We start from the raw sequence: 25,652 nt of genomic DNA on the forward strand, positions 1-25,652 counted from the left end.
GATTTGGAGGTGCCTGCCTCTAGGCTTTAAGGACGAAACCAGACGTCTCGACTTAATTAAGAGGGAGTCGAACTTCTTCTCTTGGGAGAAAAAAGAGGAAAAACTTTTGCAACTTCAATCATATCCATTAATTTTATTTGAGCCTATTAAATAGGCTAATGAAACAAGTTATAACCGTCCACACTCCATGTAATTTTAACTCCTATAACTTCTAGTACCCACTTTCCATAATCATAGATAATAAGTTAGATAACCATTAGGATTCTAACTCCTACCAACATACAAATACAATAAAGTTACACCATCACTTGGACACCACCGCTTGCCCATGTATGCACATAACATGTTCTGCAATGCGGAAACAATTGCATGGACTCCTGCAATAGTTTTGCATCGGCTGCACCTACTCCAACAGTAGTTCTTCGTGTGTCATGGGTCAAGCTATTGCTGTTGTTAGTATGGCTGCCGTCGGGCTTGGGTGGGTTGTGAAGCATCTTGATGGGTTGGATCCATAACAGCCTAAGATTGAATTCGAGCACTTGAATTACGCTCTTCTTATGTTTTACATTTGGAGAAATGCTGAATTTATTACGGATTATAGAACTTTTGAGTTATGAGATATCAAAATATTCATAATCGAAGTGGAAAGGGAATTTGTTATCCCTCTCCCCTAAAACCTAAGGCTATGTTTGGCTGTAAGGGGAATTAAAGGGAAGGGAAAGTGAACTTTTCATACTTATAAACAGATGTAATCATCACCCATGTGACTTTAACAAACAAACAACAACAACAATCAGAACCTTATCCCAACTGAATGGGGTCGGCCACATGGTTCCAATATGGAAAAAAAAAGGTAAAAAAGCAGAAGAGAGGTTAAAAAAGAAGAAACTTGGGAGATAATAGAAGAAGGCATAGTAGTATAAAAAGATGCATCATGGAAACATCCCCTATAGGGGGTCTAAAACATGGGTCTTTGCTCTCCACGAAACTCTATCCGAAATCATACTAGGGTCGAGCCCTACACTTTGTATATCATTTCAGACCACTTCATTAATAGTCATCTTTGGCCTACCCCTACCTTTTCTAGCTCCCTCCAAATGAATATGGTCACTCTTTCTTATGGAGGCCTCCATAGGTCTTCGTTGAACATGGTCATACCACCTCAATCGACTCTCACGGAGTTTGTCTTAGATTGGTGCAATCCCTAAATCATTTCTAATACGCTCATTCCTTACCCTATCTCTCCTAGTCTTGCCACACAGGCCTCTCAATATTCTCATCTCCACAACACTCAGTTTATTCAAAGTACTCTTCTTGATTGCCCAACATTCCATTTCATACGTCATAACTGAGCGAATAACTGTCTCGTAAAATTTTTCCTCAAGTTTAATAGACATTCTTTTGTCATATAACACTCCAAACGCACCTCTCCACTTCATCCACCCCACCTTAATCCTATGGGCAACATAATCCTCTATATCCCCCTCTTTGTCAATGATAGACCCTAGGTATTTAAAACAATCCCTCCAGGATAATTCCTGTTCCCCAAGCTTCACCACTCCCTCCCCTCCTTTAGAACGACTAAAGGGGCACATCATATATTTTGTCTTCGTTCTGCTCAACCTAAAACCTCTTGATTCCAAGCTCGATCTTCATAGCTTCAGTTTAGTATTAATCTCATCCACAGTTTTATCTATCAACACAATATCATCAACAAATAGCATACAGAACGAAACCGAGTCTTGGATATGCTTGGTTAGGTCATCCATAATGAGTGCAAATAAGTAAGGACTTAGAGCAGATCTTTGGTGTAACCCAATTGTGATTGGGAATTCGTTACATTGTCCCTCTATTGTTTTACACTCGACATCACTCCCTCGTACATGTCCTTGATTATATCTACATAGTTGATCTTACCTCTTCTCTTTTCTTGGACATGCCAAATTTGCTCTCTCGGTACTCTGTCATAAGCTTTCTCTAGGTCAATAAAGACCATATAGAGGTCCTTTCTGTAGACTCTAAAAACTTCCATAAGCCTCCTTAGGAGGTAAATAACTTCTGTTGTGAATCTCCCTGGCATAAAACCGAATTGGTTCTCCAATACCTTTGTTTCCTTTCTTAGGTGGACTTCAACAATCTTTTCCCATAGTTTCATGGTGTGGCTCATAAGTTTTATGTCTCTATAGTTATAAGTTTTATGTCTCTACAGTTATTGCAGTTTTGCCCCTTTGTTCTTATAAATCTGAACCACAATGCTTCTTCTCCACCCATGTGACTTTAACAATAACTTTAAATCATTCCATATTTGGTTATAAAGTTCCACTTTACTTTCCATCTAGAACTCTTTGCTATAATATGTAAAATAAAAATTACATGTAAAATATATCATTACTAAATATGATTAAAAAAATTAAGTAGTTTATACAATCATATGGGGCCATGACTATATACATTTTTTTTTTTTAAGTATAAAAATTTCACTTCACTTTAAATTCCCATTCCAACCAAACGGAGCCTAAAAAAAAGGTTATTCCCCTCCCCTTCCCTTATTTGCTTACTGCTCCACACCCCTTGTCAATTTCCAGGAAAAAAAAAAGGGTGGGCACCATGAAATAACTGCCTTGCCTCTAATGTAGACTGGGATAGGGATTCTAACCAAGTCTCAACTGTAGGATCTTTCTATCAAAAGAACCACTAGAATAGAACAGCAATACAAATAGATCAGAAATAATGAAGAAATCAATTCTGGAAATTAGGCTGTCGATTCCAGAAGTGAAGGATTTTGTGACCAAAATATAATCAGATATGAAGAGACATAACAGGTACTGATATGGAGTAAGAACAGGTCATAAATCATGAATAAACACCATAGGAAACCAAGGAAATTAGAGTCAGTCTATCGATTTCAAATATGGGTAGAATAGGTCACTAGAAGACAAAATTTGGGAGATTTCTAATATCTCTTGAACACTTTGAAAGAAAAGGTTCCCCTTTGGGTCGAGTTCCCCCTTAGGTAGGACCTAACTTCGATCCAAAAATCAGCCAAAACTGATGGCTGGTTAGGTCTGGGCAGGTTCTAAAAATTGCTAATAGAGTATGCAATTTTCGGGGGCAGAACTGATAAGGAAAACTGAATTTAATACCTATAAGAACTTGAGCAGATCAATAACACTTTGTGTAGTTGAGAGAAGAAGAAGATGAGTTAAGGAAGAGGACCTCTTGTGCTTCACACCGCTGAGAGTCAATTGGATCAAACACCAATTTCATCAGCCTTGATCAAACACAAGACAAATCTCCATGTAGAAGACAACAGCAACAACCATTAATTTTTTTATCAAAATCATCTAGGCCTTTAGGAGCCTCCTCTTCTTTATTTATAATGTTAATGGGGGAGGGAATTACAAAATAGAAGATTCCTCAAAAAGGAAACCAAATATTCTCCTAATACAATAGCTACTAAAAACTGAAATTAGAAACTAGTTGAAAAAGGAAACTAACTACTAAGGACTTGACTCAATTAATAATTTGACTCATAAGGAAACAAATATAACTCAAATCAAGCCCAACTAGAAAGGAAATTAATGAAAATGGAAATTAACTAGTAATCCCGTACTCAATCTTAGAGCCCCCTTTTTAGACCCATAAAAGTGGTCTATTACACTCAAAACACATGGGATCAAAAGCCTAACATGTATGGAACCCAACCCTAGGCTTATTCCTAATAAAACAAGCCTATTTTGGTAATTAATCTGCATCAGCCTCTCTGGTTGGATGCTAATGTACACACTCATATTGGTACGTTGATGCAGTGGCCATGCAGCTGGGCAATGATCCCCCTCCCAAATCTTAATATTCAAGTTTCCACTAACTTAAGCAAGTCGACAATTCAAATCAACTAAACATTTTCCCAACTAAATGGGGTTGGCTAAACAATTTTTCTATTCTACCATTTGAATCATACAGCTATCTTTAGTACTAAAAATAATAATAATAATAATGTTATCAGTCAACCAAGGCTTAGCCAAAATCAACAAAATCTATTTAATCAAAATTCTTATAAGTTAAGCAGATCAAACAGTGATATAAAAAAACTAAAAAATATTCTAAGTCAACAAGTTTGCAATTCATGTGATAATGGCTTATATTAAACATGGGAAAAGGCTAGGTATGCCCCCAATATCAAGTATGCTAGCACCCATTGTGTCTGTATCTCTCTTCCCTTTTTTCTGAAATGACCCTCATTTCCTTCCTGAACGATACTCCATCATGTGACACCATTGGTACTATCCGCTAGCATACTTGATATCGGCGGCATGCCTATACCTCTCCTATTAAACATAATAGTGCTTGTTCAACCGAGGTTGTAATTTAATGTAACAGTGGACAATTAGTTTGTGACGAGCATTTCCGTTGAGCATGGGAAAATTCAACTCAGCTCTATATGGTTTTCATCAGTAATACAAACAAAAGTGTTATAATATGCTCAGTGTGGTAATACATTGATTTTGAGTAAATGAAACCTATACAAAATCAAGGTATGGCATAATATTGAACATCAAACCATCTAGTAGCCCTTGTTCCCACGAATCCGAGCTCTCATGTCAACCTGAAAAGGAAGAAGAGATTCACAGATCATAAACTTGAACTGTCAATATCATGAAGCAAACTAACCTCAAAAGTTCATTGCAATTTGGTAGTACTTGTCCAAACAACCAGATTATTGCAGTCAGCTTATTAGATAAAAAATTCAGAATTTTGATCTTTCACTACAAGCCTAGCTAACAACATTTAGAAAGGCAAACATTTTAAAAAGGAAATTCTCATTTTTATTTTTTCTAATTTAAAGCTATAAAAGCCTATTGGAGGTTATCGCAGTTTTCACAGTAATTGCTTGTTCTGAAGAACTGCTAATTCATTTGCCAGCCAGTTGCTCTCTACAATTCTTGGTTGGTAGGCAGGGCACAGAAAATATTAGAAAGCTGTTCATATGAGCAAGAACATTCAGCATTTGAGGTTTTACACATTTCAGAATTTGGATGCTTCAATAGCGCTCAAGTTGTTCCTAACCCATCCTCACCCCCAACCCCGAAATACCCAAATAAATCAATACGGCACTAAACAGTTCAATTGTGAATTCTCAGTTAGAAACTTCGTGTGCTTCATCTAACAAATTAGAATCCTGCAGTTCTGGATTTGTCAACAAAATGAACTGCCAGAAGACTGATACCCTGGCAAGGAAACCATCTGGCGCTGAGGTGCATGGCAATGTCGAGGGGATTACAATTCCAGACATGAAATAGAGGGATTAATTCTAGGAAAAGTAAAATCTCAAAGCCACTACACTCAAATCTCCCACAGCTCTAAAACTCAAAATTCAAGTGTTCTTGGTTTGCATTGCTGAATTTCCCATCTACGAAGGCCCGACTCCAAATTCCATAGCAACAGCTTAGATGTCTTCTGCATCACCCCTGCACAGTGATATTAATCTCTAAAGGAAGCAATTATTTTTATTCAAAATGCTTGGGAGGAGAGAAAACGGGGGGGGGGTGGAGTGAAACGTAACCGTAACATTATCCTAGAGGATTGAAGCTTCCAGTCTCCAACACTTAACAGAGATACGAAATGTATCATCCAGGTAATAAATAAATTTTCTAGCCATCAATTAAACCACTGTTCCAGATCCAATACAGGGACTTTTGCTCAAGAGAATAAGTTGAAAAATCAAGAGGAAAGAACAGTAAAAGGTAATAACAGAATTGAAAATATTTCAAAGTTGCAAGGGCAGTGGAAGAAACGTAACTAACCAGATTCTTAAGGTAACTTAGGAAGGTAGCGGACAGGGATGAGCAAGTTATTGATATTGAAGGGCAAGAGTAGATTTGGAATGAAACTATTTAATAGACATACATTGAATGAAAGGCAAGGGTAATATTGGAAAAATAGAACTAGGGTTTTTAAAAGCAAACCATGAATTAGGTTGTCTTCAACCTTCAAATGGGGAACAGCAGCGGTAGGACCAGAACGGATTTCGAGTGGAAGAACTCCCTCATACTAAGTCCGTTTGAGTTGAACTTAAGGCCCTCCTCATAGACCATCCAAAATGCAACCAACTACAACTAGAAAGATCAAGTATCAAGGGAGAAATAATGTTCTGAAACTGCATCCGGTGATAGAAGGGAAACCAGCTCTTTAATTCAAGTGTTCTCTCACAGACCCCATAGGCATTTGCTACTAAACTTCACAGATTGGATAGCCCTCAGCGTAGGTATTAGCACACCAAATCTCAGGGTGAAAAGATGAGGGGCATGGGAGATCAACCCAATATTGTTGGACCGTAACTAATGCCAGAAACAGAGCACCAATAGTAACCATGTAAGTGAATAGCCATAAATAGGGTGGAAAGAAGAAGAACAAAATAGAATAGCAACAATGACAAGATTAAGAGAAAGGACATCTCAAAATGGCAGCACCTAATTTCTGACCCAGAAACCCCCCCCCCCCAAAGAAAAGCAACCATAGGCTGCAAAAGAAACCCACAAACACAGAAGTTGCAACTTGCCAGTCAATTCCAGCAGCAATATATACAGCAGTACCGCAAGATAGGATGTACCTCAGATATCATCATGCCCAGCGTACCAATATGCTCCACGAAGATAACAATCTTCTTCAACATAAGAAACCCTTGTTTTGGTATTGATTCAACAAGGAACTACATCATGAATAGAATAAAAACAGAGCAGCCCGTAATGACTCCATTTCGAGGGCTCCCTTATCCCTGATGCTTCTTGGGTCTGGATAAAGCTTCAGAAGCTCAGACCTCTTGCTTATGGAGTTATCAACTCCTTGATCGATGATGGTGCCTCTACCAATTTATGGCTGGACTATTGGCGCCCTCATGCAGTCCTTCATTTAGTGGGAGATAGATCCATTCAAAGCTAATCTAACAAATTGGCCAAGGTTTCGGACATTATATGGGATGATGATTGGACCCCCCTTCCTCCTCCCCTCAGTGGTTTTCTATTTGGTCTGTTCTGCCAGGTATCCTAGAAAGCCCTCTGGTCGTGGTGATCTTGTTTCTTTGTCTGCCTCTTCCACAGGGCTCTTCAGTTCCAAGTCGGCTTAAGATCTCCGAACTTGTCACCCCGCTTGTTCCTTTTTGCAACTTGGTTTGGTTCAAGTTCCACATCCCCCGCCAAAACTTCACAACTTGGTGAGCTCTCTCTCACTGCCTTCCCACACAGTCTTTCCTTATTCAGAGACCTATCCCTGCTCCTCCTTCATGCTGCCTTTGTTGGAATGCCAATGAAGATGCCACCCTCCTCTTCTTCTGCTGCCCCTTCTCCTCTTTAATTTGGAATTGGAATGGCCTACTCTCTAGATGTTGGCCCCAAAGAAGAAGAATTTTTCCGTTTCACCACAAATGGGTTTGGAGTGGGCATGTCTTTTGGTGGTAACTCAGTCTGCGATCATGTGGGCAAGCTAGGCTTCGGCGCCGCTATTTATCATATTTGGTTTGAATGAAGCCTCATAAGGTGGACTCCCAAATCCAAATCATTCCAGCAGATTTGGGACACTATTCTTTCTTATGTCAGAAGTAAGTTGTCTATGACCCTTGCTAGATGTGTTGACTTTCTTAGACATAGGCTAATTGTTGTCTCTTAGAGTCTTCTTCACTTATTCTAGGGTGGGTGTGGCTTTGTTTTGTTGTTTTTTTTATTCTTTATTTATTTATTTATCTCTCTTTCCCCCTTTCTTAGGGGCCCCTTGTATCTTTTCTCCTTTAGGTGACGAATTTTTATTCAACCCCACCCGCCCCCCCCGCCCCCCCCCGGAAAAAAAAAAGACAGTAGCAATAGGTCGCTGCACAATACAATGAAGAAAGAACTCTGAAAAGAACTCTCAATACACCGAAGAGAAGAAACGAATACAACCCACTAATCAAACCTGCTCTAATACCATGTGATAAAATAGGAACAGGTAATGATCAGTGCAGCATAGGAAGAAGAGAAGAAATGAAGAGAAGGCTGCCCGTATGGCTAGACTGGATTAGTCTAAATTAGGACAGCATATTTATTTATAGTATAAACTTTTCATAATTACAAATAAGGGCAATAACCCCAAAAACAACTAAGGACAGCACTTATGATGAATTACAAATAACCTAACTAAAAAATTATCATTACAAAACATCCTGGCACTATGTTCTCAACATTAAGAATTCTAGAAGGTTGACAATATTTGATTAATTTTCCAATTGTCAAATTCCTCCGAAGATCTTGGTGAACCTTCAGAGGCCAAATAATATGAAAGCCTTACATCCATGCCACTGGCTATATCATCTCATATAACCCTAGTGAATGCAATTTTTGTGGCTCTCCCAAACAAAATAAGAGGCTGAGTGCATACTCCATCAAGTTTGACCAGTTGACATAACTAAGAGGCTGATTCACCACCAAAAAAAAAAGGCTGGATTGATCTATCGATATTTAGGAAGCAGAAGTTGGGCTCAATGTATGACCCTGGGCAGGAAGCTCCCGATCAAACTAACAAAGAGGAGGGTAGAAAGGGATCACCCTGGTGTAACTAAAAACCCGAGATACTATATTGCAGCTGTGACGTTATATCCCTGCTGAATAACAAGAGGTCTAGGATATAACTTAAAAAAAAGCATAGTCATTTAAGATTACAGACATTATACCTTAAGGATGTAAAAATCTTAGAAAGATTCTGAGCCAAGTTTGTATGCTTTTGATGAACAGTTTCAAAGTGTTTTTACCTGAAATAGTAATACTAATGAAGTAACACAAGACAAATGATTTGTGCAACCCACAGCAATGACTAAAGTGCATGAACAGCTTTTCTCATCCTTCAAGCAGTTATTCACAGTCATACCATATGTCACCAAAGCCTTAGTTTCCCAGTTCTAATCTTCACCTTGAACAGTTTAGAATTAAATCATCACCTTTAATTAGAAGGTTGTTGAAGGGATGAAAAAGAAAAGAAAAGACACCTTGAAGCAGAACCCCTGTTATCCCACCACATGAACCAATATGGGTTTATAAACTGGCCACTGAAATTTAATAGGATCCACACATAACAAATGTTGAGTAATCGTATGTTTCAAGACCATTTGCACCTATTGAGCATTGGTAGTGGGTCAATCTTCTGAGCATGTGACATGTAGCAATCTACCGCCAATTCTACTTTTCGAATATTTCGAGCATGGAGATCATCAACGACTATTCCATAGGTTACCAGCAGAGATTATCTTTGAATTCAATGTGATAAAACCATCTTATTGCTAGTTTTGTTCTTCGTTGACAGTTTCTATGAGTATGGCATATTGGAAATAAGAAGAGGAGGAAATAGTAAGCTGGAGGGGGTAAAAGCTATCTACAAGATACCTAAAATGAGAGAAAGAAAGAACAGAGATTGCGATCATGTGAGATGTATCAAAAGTGCTGATGGAAAATGCTGGTAAGGGATGAGAACAATATGAAAATATGGGATGAGTATGATTGCGATCTAGTAAACGGAGACAAATCGAGTAGGAATGACCCAGAAGATTGCATTATTCATCAAGACACCACATGGCATAGATATATACGAAAGGTTTGAGTGGCCAAAGTTAAAAAGCCTTAAGGAAGATAAAAGTAGGCAAGACACTAGGCCCAAATAAAGTCCCAATAGAACGTGGAAGAGCTTAGGACTTTGTGAGGTTTCTTAGTTAACCAATCTGTTTAACAAGACTATGAACACAAGGAAAATGCTAGATGATTGGAGGAGAAGCACTGTAATTCCAATCTACAAAAATAAAGGTGATACTCAGAGTTGCATTAACTATATATGCATAAAACTAATGAATCATACTATGAAATGATGGGAGAATGTTATTAAAGCTTGCCTAAGAAGAGAAACTATTATCTCAGAGAACCAATTTGGTTTTATGCCAGGTAGATCCATGAAAAAGGCTATTTACCTACTGAGGAGGCTCATAGAAAGATATAGAGCCCACAAAAAGGATCTCTATATGGTCTTTATTGACCTAGAAAAATCCTATGATAAAGAGTCCCTAGAGATTTAATCGTTAATGTACTAGAGAAGAGAGAGGTGTCAAGTAAATGTGTATATAATCAACAATATGTATGAGGGCATGGCAACTAGTGTGAGAACTATGGGAGGCCAAGGCAATGAATTCCCAATTCCAACTAGGTTACACTAGGGATCAGCCTTAAGCCCTTATTTGTTTGCGCTTATCATGGATGATTTAACCAAGAACATTCCCGTGGTGTATGCTCTTCACTGATGATATTTTGGTGGATGAGACAAAAACATGGATTAACGCTAAGTTGGAGTTATGGAGATCAACCTCAGCAACGAGAGGTTTTAATATAAGTAGATCGAAGATGGAGTATATGATGTGTAACTTTAGTCACACTACGATGGATAACGATATGATGAATATTGAATAGAGAGATATACCGCAAAGTGACTATTTCTTATATTTGGGGTCAATCATAAATAAATAAGGTAAAATAGAGGATGATGTTTCATAGAGAATTAAAATGGGATGGATGAAGTAGAGAAGGGCGACCAGAGTGTTGTGTGACATACGTATTCTTTTAAAGCTTAAAGGAAAATTCTATAGGACTATTATACGACCGGCTGTGATGTATGGGGCAGAATGTTGGGTAGTTAAGAAGTGTCATATAAAAATATATGCGTAGCAAAGATGAGGATGTTAAAATGGATGTGCAGAAAAACTAGAAAGGATAAAGTAAAGAATGAATATATTAGAGCTGAGTTGGGAGTTTCCCCGATCAATTATAAGCTCCGAGAAAGTCGTTTGAGGTGGTATAGCCATGTTTAACAAAGGCCTGGGAATGCCCTAGTAAAGAGGAGTGATCTGATTCAAATTGAAGGAGCTATAATAGTAGGGGCAGACAAAAAAAAACCATAGGAGAAGTCGTGAGGAATGACATGCATAGTCTAGGTCTTGCCCTTAGTATGATATTAGAAAGAGCCGTTTGGAGGGCAAAGGATCAATGCAACCGACCCCATTTAGTTGATATTTTCTTAACTTGCTAGTATGTGTTATTTTCCTTTTATTCTCACTTTTTTTTTTGTAAAGATCCATGTAGGATGTAGCCAACCCCATTAAGTTGGGATAAGGTTGAGTTTGTTGTTTTTTTTGTTGTTGTAGGAAATGGCAAGCTGAATTAAAAAGAACTAGCTACTCAGAGTAGGGGTCAAGCCAGTTTTATTGAAGCTTGAAGAACTAGTAGAGAAAAGGGTTGGGAATGATTTGAGTGACTTGAGACATTGAAAGGTTGAATACTGAAACTTCATGACAAATAGAATGCAGAAACTTTATGACAAACAGAATTTACCAAAAAATGAATCATTATCTTTTTCTTCCTTGCTATTTTTTTATTTTTCTATTTTTGCATTTTTTTTTTTTTTTTCTTACACGTTCTTTGGCACAATGTTACTTCAGGGGGTGGGGGAGAGAGCTTCCAAAAGTACGCCAAATATATAAAGCATGTAAGCAAGTTATACCTGCACTTCAGCAAAATGAGGCTGTCTCTCATAAAAGGCTCGATAGTAAAATGCCAATGTCATTGACAAATTGTCTATTGCAATAATGACATATAGGAGGAATTTTTTTTTTTTTTTTTTTTTTTTTTGGGGGGTGGGGGGGTTTGTGGGGAAGGAGAATAACTTGGACTGCTACAAGCATGAACACAAAGTTTTCTGTCTATCAAATGCATGGGAAAAAATTAAATAAATAATTGAACATGCCTGGCCTCTCTTGCAATTGAAATATGTTTCCCTCAGACCCACGCATTCACTCGATATAGCTGGGGTCTTTTCCCCAGCACATTCCCTATATGATCGCTTCTGAACCTGAACGCAGGTAAACAATATTGTAAATTTTCAAGATGCAGCCGAAAAACAAAGAACAAAAGAATCCACCTTATCTTATGCAAGATAATTTCCAACCGTCATAGGAGAAGTCACAATGGAAATTGAATTAACAAAATTCAAAAATCATTTAACAAACCAAAGTTAGTCATAAATCTCTTAAACTCAATTGATATTCCCATCCATCTTACTGGTTATATACAAAATCGGTTGCCAGATTAGAGGAAACAGACCTAGCTAAAAGCAATGCGATTTCCGATCATGGATCAACGGATTGTCATATTTTTCTACAGAGCATACGCAAGATAAAATTAATCTCCCCGGAAAGAATTAAAGAACGAGGAAACAAGTTTTAAGCCACAAAATCGCGAAGAGAAAGTGAAAGAGATGGATTACCTTGATGCAATCGCTTTCGCTGAGACACTTTACGAGTTCCATAGCAAGGCCCTTGCAAGACTTGGCCATGGCGTCGTCTTTTCTCTCAGAAGCTTTCTTCTGCGAAACGAAGACGGCTACTTCAGTTCTTCACTTCCCTTCTTTTTTTTTTTGCGTAGAAACTTCCCTAGAGTTACCGTCATCCGGAATCAGTTGCTAATCGGTTCGGTTCAAATGGTTTGGTTCATATTTTAATTGACATGAAATAAAAATAGAACCGATTACTAACCGGTTTTAAGTTCCCAAATCAAATCTGATTGCCAATACCGTTTGTAATTGATTCCTGGTCTTAATTTTAAGGAAAATTGGATAAGAAAATAACTTACAATACAAGTAAGATTGACTTTGATTTACACATATTTTTCTTGTAAATCAATTCGTTTTATAATTATTATTTCAATCTAAAATCTCTTAAATTGATATAGTTGATGAGGAGAGATGTTAGTTTTGAAACAAGGTAAGAGAAGAGGAAGTCAAAGACAAAGGTATCAAGACCGAAAGTTAGATTTCAATCACTTACCCAACTTGAGGAGAGGAATGAGTGAAAAACTCAACAAATAAGACCACTGTGAAGAGGTCAACGTAACCAAATTCCATGGCTTTTGAATGGATAAATAGGATTGAAGTAGTTGCTTTATTATTATATGGATTTTTTTTATTATAGGTCAATCTTGTCGAGGGTTAATAGGCCCTTCGGATAAGAGCCCAAGAATTAGGCCAACGCTCTATTGTAAGTCTGTAACTAACAACCACCACCACAATAAGAGGTATTTCTCAATTTTTTATTATATGATTCGCAAATCAGTTTGATTGATCTGAAAATTTATTTTATTCATCTAAATAGGATTTATTCGATTCATGGTCGATATTATATGACTTAATGATTTATCGGTTCAAAATCGAAATCAGGTCTATAAATTTTTTTTCCATGATACCATGAACCAAAACTGAATCAAATAATAACCAGTTTAATTAAAAATCGATTTAGTAAACAACTTTAATATGAAATCGAAACAAACCCTTACGTCATCGTCAAGACGTCTTAAGTTGAGGTATGTGTAGGCCAAACCAAATGGAATTAATCCGGCCCAAATTCCGAACGGACCAGGTAACAAATCCAAAAGGAAAAGTTTTCCTTCACCTGCAAACGGAAAAGCCGGGAAGGGAAACCGATCCCACATTCCCACCTTTCTTACTGCCTATGTTGGCGGGAAATAATAGCCACTTTTCCCTGGTTCTTGAGTTCAAACTCAACCAATCTCCCTTTCAAATTCGGATTGTTCACAATAAGTAATAATTCCTTCACTGTTTTGGAGTTTTTGTTGTATCTGTTCGATTGATTCTGTAAAAGAAAACCCCATTTCAGATTATGCAACCTAAAACCCAATAAATTTCAGACGTCACGGAGGCAAATCAATGGAGGATCGTGTACCCAGAAGGCTTTTGGTGAAATCCCATAAGCCCAATTGGAAGGAAAAGGTACCCATTATCTACTTACATCTGTTGCTTGCTTCACTTTCCTTCTCTCTCAGCTTAAACTTCCTCACAGTTCTTTGATGATTTTTCCCCTACTTCAACTGGGTTCTCTTCCCCTCTTCTGTTATTTTAATATAATTTAGTTTAATTTTCCTACAAAATATTGTTGGATTCCAAGAGATCCGTGGTTTATTTTTCTTTCTCTTATGTTGCACTATCTTCTGTTTAATAATATAAATTCTACTTTCTAATTGAGACTTATTGAAATTCTTACTGTATAAGTGGGGTTTTAGATTCTATTTTTGGATTGCTTTTGATGAGATTCCTTGGGCCCGTTTGATAACGCTTCTGCTGTTTCTGTTTCAAGAAACGGCAGAAACATAAATTTTCGTTTATGGGAACAGAAACAGAATTTTGGGTGTTTGATAAACTTTGTTTCTTGAAACTCTTATTAGCGGCCATACGAGTCTCTATGCATGTGGTTAAACCCAGGTTTCTGGTTCAACACCGACATTCAAAACAAACACCAGAGTTCGATTGTTATCACGGGTGAAGGAAATGGATTCATTCAATACGAGGATATCGGCAGTGATGAGAACAGAGTCGTTATTGAAAAGGAAACCAGCTTTGGGATCAAGAATTGTGGAAGAGGTTTACTACATGAAAAGGAAACCAGCTTCGTTCGCCGACTTCGACTCCATCCTCTGCGTGTCCTTCCCATTCTTCCACCTCTTTCCCGAAGCAAACCCTAGATTTCCCGATTCGAAGCCCCAAATTGTCCCGCAAAGCCAACTTCCTTCCCCCTATTTGCGCCGTTGCCGTACCAGAGAAAGTAGAGAAGATTGGAAACGAGCTCAAAAACCTAACCCTAGAAGAAGCTCGCAGCCTCGTTGACTGGTTACAGGAAGAGCTCAGTGTCTCTGCTGCTGCCTTCGCACCGGCGGCTGTTGCCGTAGCGCCTGGTGCCGTTGCCGATGCGGAACCAGCCGTCGTTGAGGAGCAAACGGAGTTCGATGTTCTTATCGAGGAAGTGCCGAGTAACGTGAGGATTGCAACGATTAAGGTCGTGAGAGCACTTACGAATCTGGCGTTGAAGGAAGCGAAGGAGTTGATTGAAGGATTACCGAAGAAATTCAAGGAGGGAACCTCAGAGGAAGGGGGGTGTTGATCTTCGAATGAACATGATAAATTTTCATAGATTTTTAAGTTGGTGTGTCGGTCGATCGTGGAATTGTGCCCCTTTTTTGTTTCGAGAAACAAGCGAAACAAGTAAAACTTGTTTCGTCATTCATGTTTCTTGAAGCATAAATTGTTATAAATTTCAATTTATGTTTCAAGAAACAAGTGGAACAGAACACTTTTACCAAACGGTATTTATGCCGTTTCTGTGTTTCTGAGAACAAGAAAACACAGAAACACGTTTCTGGTTACGTTATCAAACGGGCCCCTTGTGTTGGTTGCAGCTGCGGGAGAACTGTTTCAGGAGGGTAAAGGAGAGCCGGAACCGCTTGCTTTGGAAAATGAGATTACCTGCGGAATCCTCTTCTAATCAGGAGGTTCTCTCTTTGAAATTCTCGTTTTTCAAAGTAGAAATTGTACCAATGTTAGATTTCTGTTTGTATTCTTAAGCAAATTCTAGTTTTACAGTTTATGGCATGTAATGAACTTTCAGATTTTGTTACTATTTGGTTTCCATCGGTGATGGTTTAAGCTTTCTAATTAAGTAAGCTGATTGTAATTCTATTAGAATTCTAGCATTGGAAGTTAGGGCTATAGCATAGGGCTCCATACAAGAAAATTTTCCCAGATACATAAGAGTCCCAATTCAAGAAAAATAAATTGAACTATGACTCAATCATACCATGCATTTTTTACCACAAAATCAAATCTAAACCTTTCTACTTACATGCCAGTCAAGGTTTAATTGTAGTAAAAGGGAGAAATAGAGTTTGATTTGGCAAAGCATACCAAATCCAACTTCCCAACCCTATTTGTGCAGTTGGAGAACCTCTACCTGTTCGCAGGTTACATTGAAATCGTCGGAAACTTTGACCAATGATCTGCTTCACTTTCCAACATAAAGACTGCCAATTAGCTTTCTGATCATCAGAAGCACCCCATGTCCTCAAAGATTTTCTCCAATTAGACCTAATGTTCTCATCATCGACATCGTCTTTGCATATACTTTTTTCATTATTGATGTTATTTCTTTGTGAGTTCAGTTCCAAGTTTCAATATCCCATATCTTGTTTATTCATCACTTATTCTGCCTATATATATATATATGTATGTTTGTTGTCAATTTATTTGTTTGGATCCTATTGCTTATGTATATAATTATTTGGTTGCAGGAAATTATGAAATATGCTTTCAGAGACATAGTTTCTGAGGAACTGAAAAAGATAAAAGGCTCATCTTTGGATGGTGATGTGGAAATCTCAATTTGTGCAGTTGAAGACAGTGATACTCTGTGGGAATATGATGGTGTTCACAAGTCTTCTCAGTCAGCTGAAAGCGAATGTGAAAAGATAATGCTAGAACTGCAAAAGATATTTTATGAAGATCTCAAGGAGGAACTGACTAGTAAGGGTAAATTTTATAGCATTTTTATTCTAGTTTTTGAAAATAAGTGGTTTCCAGATTTTAGATCCCACATTTCAAAAAATTCTTGTCTTTTTTATTTTCAAAGGATTTTTTAGTTGCTTTTCTGCAATTTTGAGAAGTTACAAGTGCAAGTGGTAGACCGAGAATTACTTGGGAAGAACTGGCGGGAAAGGATATGAATGACTCTAGGTTCACCACGAACATGGTTCAATCAAACTTGAATAGTGAAACAGGATCTAAGTACAACAACATAGCCTTATCCCAACTAAATGGGGTCCACCACATGGATCCTTGTTCTCCAATCAGCACAATTCAAAGCCATACAAGATATGAGGCCTCAAACTAAGCATGCGTTTCCTCATCACTTCTCCTATGGTTATTTCAGATATGCCCCTGGCTCTTATGGTTCACTCAATCTGAATCAAGTCACTCCTCCTTACTGGGACATCCGAAGGCCTCTGTTGGACATAGTCATGCCACGTCAAATGACTCTCGCTAAGCTTATTGTGAATCAGAGCTACACCCAACCCAACTCTTATATGGCCATTCTTTGCTTTATTCTTCCTAGTTTTCCCACTCATCCATCTCACCATCCTCATCTCCGCTACACTTGGTTTATTTATATGCACTTTTTAACTACCCAACATTCAGCCTCATACATCACAGCTGGACGGATGATAGTCCTATGAAACAAGATCTGAGTAGCCCACCCCATTTAGTTAGAAAGGTTTAGTTGAGTTGAGTTTTTTGTGGTTGCTTCTCTTCAAGAATATGTTCGATTAGATCTTGACACATGTTATCTGTATGAGGATTGTACTACATATTACTGGATTACGATACCTTCAACTCAATGCAACTAAGTCGTTTTCTCAGTAAATAGGTTCATACCCAACCCAACTTGTCTCACCATTCCTCTTTAGATACATCGAGCTGTTAACTCCTGAGCACTCATATCCTTTCCGCTGACTCCACCTTGTACATCTTTGGCCTACCACTTATACTTTTACTACCTTCAATTTTGCACAATAGACTCCTTACCAGTGCTCTATCGGTCATTATCCAGACCATCTCAGCCAACTTCGTTACTTATTGGTTTAACTCAGTTCCCTGGAATGTATTTATTTATAATTCTTTCCCTCCTAGTCTTGCCATCCACCTAAACAAATCCTCAACTCCAAAACACTCATTTTATATATATATATATATATATATGTTTCTCATGGTGTGCTAATCTTGAACCAATGAAGAACCAGTGGGAGATCAATCACAAGCAACCGATGATTTAGGGACGAACAAAAATCAATTATAGATATTTTTTTTCCCCTTTTTTTGACCATGCAAAGTCTCTCACCTTGCAACTCTGTCGCACAGCCCATCTTACATCTCAAAAGGAAACACAGCACAAAGCCACCATCGCTTCTTTTTTGTCTAAGATCATTAGTAGTGGGTGTGATCCCCTACATTTTATTTGTAACTTCATGGAAATAAGCGAAATAGGAAACCTCTATGTATGGTAGGGAGAATCCCTTACAACTTAACTTTTCCAAAAAGTCAAAACTCTTCTAGAATTTAACAAAATAGAAATTATGGTTGGAATGTATCATATCTATTCAACCCATCTAGGAACACTAGTAAAGTAGAAACTAACACTAATCCCATATAGGGCTTAAATCCCTAATATTTAGGCTCATAGATTTGACCCATTACAATAGAAAACCTAAAAATAGTCAACTAATTACCCATATTACGCATTCAAAATCCAGCGTATTGGTCCATTCTTGGCCTAGTTTGATGGTCTGATTTGCTGCTGGTTTCTTGTTCTTTTGAACTGCATCAGTTTCTTTGTTTCAAATGGTATATATACTTATGAGGTGGAAGGCTTCCTGGTTTGTGCAGGCGATTTGCTTTACCTGGCTGTATAGTTTTGCTACATGGATAGATGCTTTTTCTATTCTGACTGTTTGATATTTAGGAAATTATCAAGATTTCCCATTTGTCAACTTTCAGCCTCAAATTCAATGATATACCATCCAGTGTATGTCCATTCACCCACCAGGTAGTCCATTAGCCTTTTTCATAATCCTGAATTTTTCAAGCTTTATCTTGCCCCCACTTTGCAAACTCCATTTTGGGCGGAAACTTGGCATGAAAGCAGGGGACCTCATGGTCTACTTATCCACAAAATTTTTGCCTCATCTGAGCTGGCCATGTGACTATACATGTGTGCAGGACCGTCAAAGTTACGTGGTCTGTGCAGACCAGGAATGTTTTACCCTGTGTTACTCATTGGCATTGAACTCATATCTTGAGGGGGAGGGTGACAGGAGTCCAGAGAGGGAGCAGAGGGGAGAAGTGACTGAGAGAGAATCATCAATAGATATGATAAACTTTATGCCAGTTACAATAGGAATCTGCCCACATTTTGATCATCATCTTGGCATATTCATCTCAAAAATCAACTAATCCCTACCCTTGACACAACATAAGATTCCAATCTACCTGACGAACAGCCATGGCTCGATAATCAATGGAGAATAGTAAGCCATTGGATTTTCATTTAAGGCCTCAATATCATCTAATCAAATTCGCACAGCACCACTTTGCTCCCATTACCAAACAGATGAGGACCGTGATTCTCACACAAGCAATTCCCAATGGCTTTCCTCGCTCCACCCTAGACGAACTTAAGTTAAATGGAATCACTATTACTCTGTTAAATCTTTTAGAAGCTTTGACCCTGAATTGGTTTAGTAAAGTGGCTCTATTTTCCCCCTTTTATAGTAAAAAAGTAGATGATCTATCTTTGCCCAAAATATGTACCTTTACCACTCTCTTCTTATGAACTTAATTGATTGAAGCAGCTTCTTGCAGAGCTGGAAGAATATGATGGAACTTGGGAAGACAAAGAAGATGATTACTTAGCTTGTGCAGTTTTGGAGCATATGAAGCTGAGTGATGGCCAGGTATGCATACAGAATTAATTTATTATATGCCTACAGCTGCAATATATGTGTTCTTGCTCATTTATATTATGTTTATTGGTATAAATGTGTAACATATGATTGTTTTGAATGCTATAGTTTGCACTAGTTCTTTTCTTTCAGATAACAAAAGAAACTCTTTAGTAAATACATGGGCTACACAAGAGAGAGAGAGAGAGAGAGAGAGAGAGAGAGGTGGGGGGAGTCATGCTCAATCGAAAAGAAGCTTCACAAACATTTCATTAATATTACCTTTGATTTCTTTAACAGAAAAAAAAATTGAGTACAGATGCATTTATTTAGCAATGAGGTTTAAACACACCGACACAAAAACAAAATAAAAGGTGAGTTCGTAATCTATGAAGATGCATTTTCACTTCGAGTTTGGTGCATAAAATTCTCATTCCCCATGCCCCCCAACCCCCCAAAAAAAAAAAAAAACCTCTCCCAACAGTTTCATTCTTGTGGAGTGAAGTTCAGTCCTTTGCATTAGCGCATCTAGTGCCAGCAAAGGCTGAACTGAACAGCGTAGGGCAGCATTGGAGCATTGGTTCGAGTACCAATCCGATTTCTGGTCAATCAATCCCTGGGGTGCATCTATCCCTCTCTCTTGGTGGCGGGCACTTGATTTCTTTCTGGCTGGCTTCAATCCCTATAAGTGGCAGATTTGCGTGCAATTGATCCCTCTGTAGCGGGGGTGGGCACAACCTTCTCCTTAGGCAGCCTGGGAATCATGATTCCTTATTCTTCTTCTCATACACGTGAAGGACCTTGGTGCACATCCTTAGGGTACTGAGGTAAACCTATGGTTCAAGATTTTGCAAAATTTTCAGTTTTGACAATTGTTGAAAGAAATATAGTGCAATACTGAAGGAATACAAGATTTCAGCCAAAATTTCGGTGGAAAAAATTGGATTGTTTCGCCAAACTGTACTTAAGATTTATAATAAATACCATATTTCAATTGAAAACTTTGATATTTGTGATTTTTGGCCAAATCACCACCTCAGCCATTGCCAGCAGAAGACACACTTCTGTTAATATGCATTCTATACGTTGTTTTTTTTTTTCTTTTTTAATACCATACACATACAACATTCTCTTGTACACTTACTCCAAGATATCTTTGACTCAGAAACAGTTTTTTAGAACAGAAACAATGCCATACACACCCTAGGATGCCTATTTCAGAAGCCTGCCAGAAAAATAAGCATTTTCCAATGGGGCTTTATCTTGATGATTGAAATATCTCAATAAACAGATACAAACAATTAGGGCTTCAACTATATTTGTTTCCCATCTCATTCTGCCTGAAATCCTGTAATTGTGAACAGGGTTTTGTATCCGCACTTTTGCAGAACAAAGTAAACAGAGTTGGCGGAAGTAAAGAAAATAATAGTAATGAAAAGTAGTCCTTGAGCTTTCCTTGTAAGAACTAATTATAGTAAGAGATATAGTGAAATCTACATGTATTTCTCTCTTAATTGTTAAATTCAATTCTTTAATTTAATTAGGGTTTTAAAAATACCACAATGGCTGCAGAAATATGTATGGAAACATGGGACTGGGGGTTGGTGAAGAGAAGGGAGACACAGGGCTGGGGAGGAGAAAGGGAGATGCCGGAAATTGGGGATGGGGAAGGGAGATGCAGGGGCGGCAGGGAGCCACTGCCAGAGAAGAAGAAGAAGAAGAAATAACAGGGAAGGCTGGGCGGGCCGGGCAGGGAAGGTCTGGTCTCACAGGGCCAAACTTGCCCCTCAACATCTCAATGTGTGCCCATGCATGCTTACAGAGTACAGTTCTTCGACTTCTACTATGGATGCTCTCATACTCCTGGATTTTCAAAGCTCTATTTGCCACTCGGCAAACTCCAATTGGGATGAAAGCCTAAAACATGACAAGTGACTGAGTGAGTAAAAGTATCTGACTATAATGATGGGGATACTGTCCTCAATGAGTGGCAATTGGAGGAGTGACCAAATTCCCCTTTTTTTTTTTTGGGGCGGTGGGGGGGGGGGGGTGGGAAACAACATTCAGGGAAAAAAAACGGAAGTTGTTTTCCAATTTTTTGCACTTTATTTCAGTATAATATTTTTTTCTCATTCCTATAAAAATTTATTTTACTTTCAAGGTAGTTCTAAATTACTGAAATAGTTTCAGTTTGATGCTTTGCTTTCCCTAAAGAAAGCAATCAGTATGCCTTACCTTCACTTACAGCTGGAACTGCGCCTATCACCCCAAGAAAGAGAGATTCTAAACCCTATTTCCCTTGATTAGTTACCCATTTGCTTTCAACTCATCTGACACTTTTCACTACCTATATGTTTGCTGCTTTCTCCATATGTTATTTCATCTGTTGATGTTTCTTCTGTTAATGACTTGGTTTCTACTAAGAGCAACCCAGTGCACAAGGCTCCCGCTATTGTAGGGTCTGGAAGGGGCTAATGTCGGAGGAGAGGCTGTTTCAGGTTTCAAATCTGTGACCAACATATTGCAATATTGACTTGGTTTCTACTGTTGGGTGGAACATTAAGGTCTCAAAATAGCTTTATTCCACTCTGATCGGAAAATAAGTTCTCACCCCTCTCCACCCAATTCATCATCCTAGGATTTCATCTTCCTTCTGCTTACACTATCTAACATTTATTATTTTTCTTTTTGGAAATGCGAATGATGGAGAATCTAATGTGAATGGTAGGTGCGCCAGGAGATTTGGTGTCCCATCTGTAAGAGGGGAGAATTGCAAGAGAATCGTCGTTTTATATATTGCACTCTTTGTGAGCTACAACTCAATAGAGGGGATGAGGTGATACTATCTGCACCATTTTTTGATATCCAATACTCCTATTGCTCTTTGTGTTCCAAAATTGATTTATATCTTGATATCATATTACCTAATGATCTCTAGTTGATAATATCACCTAATGAAAAGTGATTTATATATTGTGGTTGGATCATCTGCTTTCTCATCATGAATTGAAAAAATGTTCATTCTCTTGTTCATGTGATTTCTACTATTAATCAAGCACCATGTCTTATTTTGTTCATTTCTCCATTTGGAAGGAAGTTCCATAAAGTCATAGGAGCTTAAGAGAAGCAGAAAGTAACAATTTCAGAGATGTGATTAATTTTAGTTTGTTTGAATTGCTATGCTTTTGATTCACTTGCATATGTTTTGTGCCAGGTTACTTTGCACATTTTGCAGGACCGTCTAGCAGAAGCTCACACAGAACATCTTGATACGGGATGCAGATTGACTCCCAAGTTCTGCATGGAGACTCGATTTGAGATCACTGCATTGTATATGCAGTGCGAGGCGTGCAAGACATTTGAGATTATATTGTAGTTCATATACTTATGTATATGGTCAATACATCCATCTAGACTAGTGAAACATTTCGTTCCTTAATTATATGTTTCTTCTTCTATTGTCTTAAGACTTTCCAGTTTTCATTTGTTGATTTATGCCTTACCTCCCATAGCAGATCCTCAACTTTTGAAAGATCAGTATATGACTTTTCCACGTTGAGTACAACATGCTTACTGTTTGATTCAGGTGTGATGCATTCTCTGAAGCACTCAAACTAACAATTAAAGCGAAAAAACTGAAACTTTTATGACCTAAATCCTACTTTGTTACTGAACAGGTTAACATTACCCAACTTTAGACACCAAAAGCAGAATGGAAGGTTGAATCTCAGGCAAGTTGTGCAGGTCAGAAGATAGTCAGTATTCTCACCCTTGTCTAGAGGTCCTGCTAGGGATTGGAAAGGGGAGATGACCTACCAAATTTTGTGTTTGCACATCAAAACATCGAATTGTTGCTAATTGGAAATCTGAAGAGGACTTGGAGGTTTAATTCAGTTGTGCCAAATCAGGTGAAGGATAGCAAAACCTTGTCTTGGGGTCACACAAGGTCATACAAGGGAAATAAATTAAGAAACCTTTTGAGAAGAGCCCTAGCTATATTTGGGTTTTTGTATTCCCTGTTTGACATTGTTGTTGGAAATTTCATAATGAAAACTCAGTTTTGTCAGCAAGCTGGTCAACCTTTTTATTTTATCCAAAAAAGTCAACCCTTTATTAATTCATTAAAAATGTAATCATTCTTAAAACAAATGTTCGATGAGGAAATACTCTACAATAAGAAATAGATATTTCATACTAGCAATAAATAATTTTTGAATGAACAAATTTTGTTCTAGAGAGTATAGTTATTGACTTCTAATACCTAATAAATTAATTCCTTTTAAATGGTCTAGAATACCGTTATATGTCAATATTTTTATTGAAATTGAAAATATACTCATAATTCACATATTTCTTAGGTTATCATTCATAACCTAATAGACAACATTCAGTTTAGAGTCAACCCTCTTAAGCCATTGAAAGACAAAGTCAACATTCCTAAAACAAGTGTTCAAGGAGGAAAATATCTAAATGTAAATGATAAGTTAAGGCATTAGATATGCACCAAGAAATCAAATTGTCTTTCAAAATTTAATTTACACAACTATAAACATATATTCGTGGACACTTATATTTATTCTATTATATATATTTGCTATCATCTAACCTTTATAGATACATTGCATACAGCCTTCTTCTTCTTAAATGGCTTAAGAAGTTGGAGAAAAAGAAATTTAAACTTTTTTTTTTTCGCCTTTTTAGTATAATACATATGTGCTGGACAATAGCAATTTTTTAAAATGACATAATATTTCACGTATGTAACAATTTTTTTAAATGACACAATGATAATTAATTTCAATGTTGAAAACTTTCTGACACCCCTGACTTTAACTTTTAAGATTAAGCTAAAAGGTTTTTTTTTTTTTTTTTTTTTTTTAATGTAAGGCAATTAAAAGAAGGTTACAACTTCTTAATTCACCACTTTGGTGATATTAATTCTTCACATTAGTTCTCCTCCACACCTTAATATATGCATTGTATAGAGCCATTTTTCCTCTCATAATCATATGCATTCAGATCCTCTATGTCACCATACACTATATCAGGTCCTAACATATGACACTTGGTAAGTCAAGTGGCGTCCAAATTTCATTCATAAGTAAGCCTCGATTTCCCAACTCAAATGTCAAGTTTCAATTCAAATGATGTTCTCTTTGCCTTCTACCAAAAAAAAAAAAATTCTCTTTGCCTTATGCCTTATGGTAAAGGTATGAAATTTTGTTGAGAACAAAAATCAGTTTTATATTATTGGAACTAGGGGTGTCAATTGATCGTTTTGGTTTGATTTCGTCAGTTTTGATGTAAGAATATGTGAATCCAAAACTGATAAGTTCGCTTTAGTTCGTTCGTTGGATTGGCTTGCATTTTGATACCCTTAATTGCAACTACAAAGATAAGAATACAATAAAAGATGGCCTCATGACAGGCTAGAGCCACAAAATTTGACATACTGTCCATCAAAAGATTTTGGCATACATACAACAGTTGCAATTAGCCATATCAACCTTCATTGTAATGGAAATGAAACTTGTTACAAAGTGTCATAGCATTCTAGTAATTGACCCAATTTAAAGAAAGAGAAGTCAAAATAATTTTTATTAACATAATTTTAAAAAAAAATGGTAGGGGGGGGTGGTTGAGTGTACAACCCAAAAGCAAAAGCTATATGAGGTGGAGAGTTCTAACTAGGATATGAAGTCATCCAAAGTCCTAGAGTTAGCTGGTGTGGGATTATTCCCAATACTTTTTTTTCATACCTCTTTCACCACTTGTAGGGAGGACTTTATTGTGAACAATTAGAAACATCATTTCTTCCTCTCTGTTACACTTTTTTTTCTCTTTCTTTCATTTCCTTAAATTTCCTGTTTAGATGTTTTGTTTAAGAATTACAAAAGCTAGTAGGGATTCATTTTATTACCATGCAATTAAAAAGGTGAATAAGAAAGTTTATCATGTCGGAAAGTTTTTAAAAAAAAATGTGAAAACCCATTTTTAATGAATAAAAATATATATTAAAAACTCAATATCTTTCTTTTGATGAGAAAAAAAAAACTAATTTCTATTACATTTGACAAATAATACATTCCAAGGGGATGGTCCTATTCATTTGAAGGGGTTGGATGATTGGAAATGTATTATTTTTTATGACATTGTCGGCTTTACCGATTGAACATTGACTTAGCTGACCAATTTTTATTTTTTTTTAAATGTGGTTGAAATCCAAGCTTCCAATTGACTTTGCATACAAAGGTATAAATC

General features: G+C 37.3%; 3 protein-coding genes across 5 annotated transcripts; 2 read left to right on the plus strand and 1 right to left on the minus strand.

The window, feature by feature from the left end:
- Window positions 1–4,410: 4,410 nt before the first annotated feature.
- On the minus strand, window positions 4,411–12,482 carry LOC122080038 (cytochrome c oxidase assembly factor 5). Its single transcript, XM_042646896.1, has 3 exons — window positions 12,322–12,482; window positions 11,803–11,907; window positions 4,411–4,606 (listed from the first exon to the last, which is right to left on the minus strand). The coding sequence occupies exons 1-3, from the start codon at window positions 12,388–12,390 to the stop codon at window positions 4,565–4,567; spliced, it is 216 nt and encodes a 71-aa protein (XP_042502830.1). The 5' UTR covers window positions 12,391–12,482; the 3' UTR covers window positions 4,411–4,564.
- A 1,025-nt stretch (window positions 12,483–13,507) lies between these two features.
- On the plus strand, window positions 13,508–22,976 carry LOC122080036. 3 transcript variants are annotated; one of them, XM_042646893.1, is made up of 6 exons: window positions 13,510–13,839; window positions 15,300–15,392; window positions 16,188–16,425; window positions 19,312–19,403; window positions 22,120–22,227; window positions 22,606–22,976. In XM_042646893.1, the coding sequence occupies exons 1-6, from the start codon at window positions 13,777–13,779 to the stop codon at window positions 22,765–22,767; spliced, it is 756 nt and encodes a 251-aa protein (XP_042502827.1). In that variant the 5' UTR covers window positions 13,510–13,776; the 3' UTR covers window positions 22,768–22,976. The 3 variants fall into 3 exon arrangements, with proteins under 3 accessions (XP_042502829.1, XP_042502827.1, XP_042502828.1); XM_042646894.1 differs by having other exon boundaries at window positions 16,188–16,419; XM_042646895.1 differs by lacking the exon at window positions 15,300–15,392 and having other exon boundaries at window positions 13,508–13,839.
- LOC122079503 (50S ribosomal protein L12, chloroplastic-like) lies at window positions 14,501–15,004 on the plus strand (the record flags this gene model as incomplete). Its single annotated transcript, XM_042646031.1, has 1 exon — window positions 14,501–15,004. A coding segment is annotated over one exon (504 nt), but the record flags the coding sequence as incomplete, so codon positions are not given.
- Window positions 22,977–25,652: the final 2,676 nt, after the last annotated feature.

The sequence above is a fragment of the Macadamia integrifolia genome, chromosome 5 (assembly GCF_013358625.1).
Source record: "Macadamia integrifolia cultivar HAES 741 chromosome 5, SCU_Mint_v3, whole genome shotgun sequence".
Lineage (NCBI taxonomy): Eukaryota > Viridiplantae > Streptophyta > Magnoliopsida > Proteales > Proteaceae > Macadamia > Macadamia integrifolia.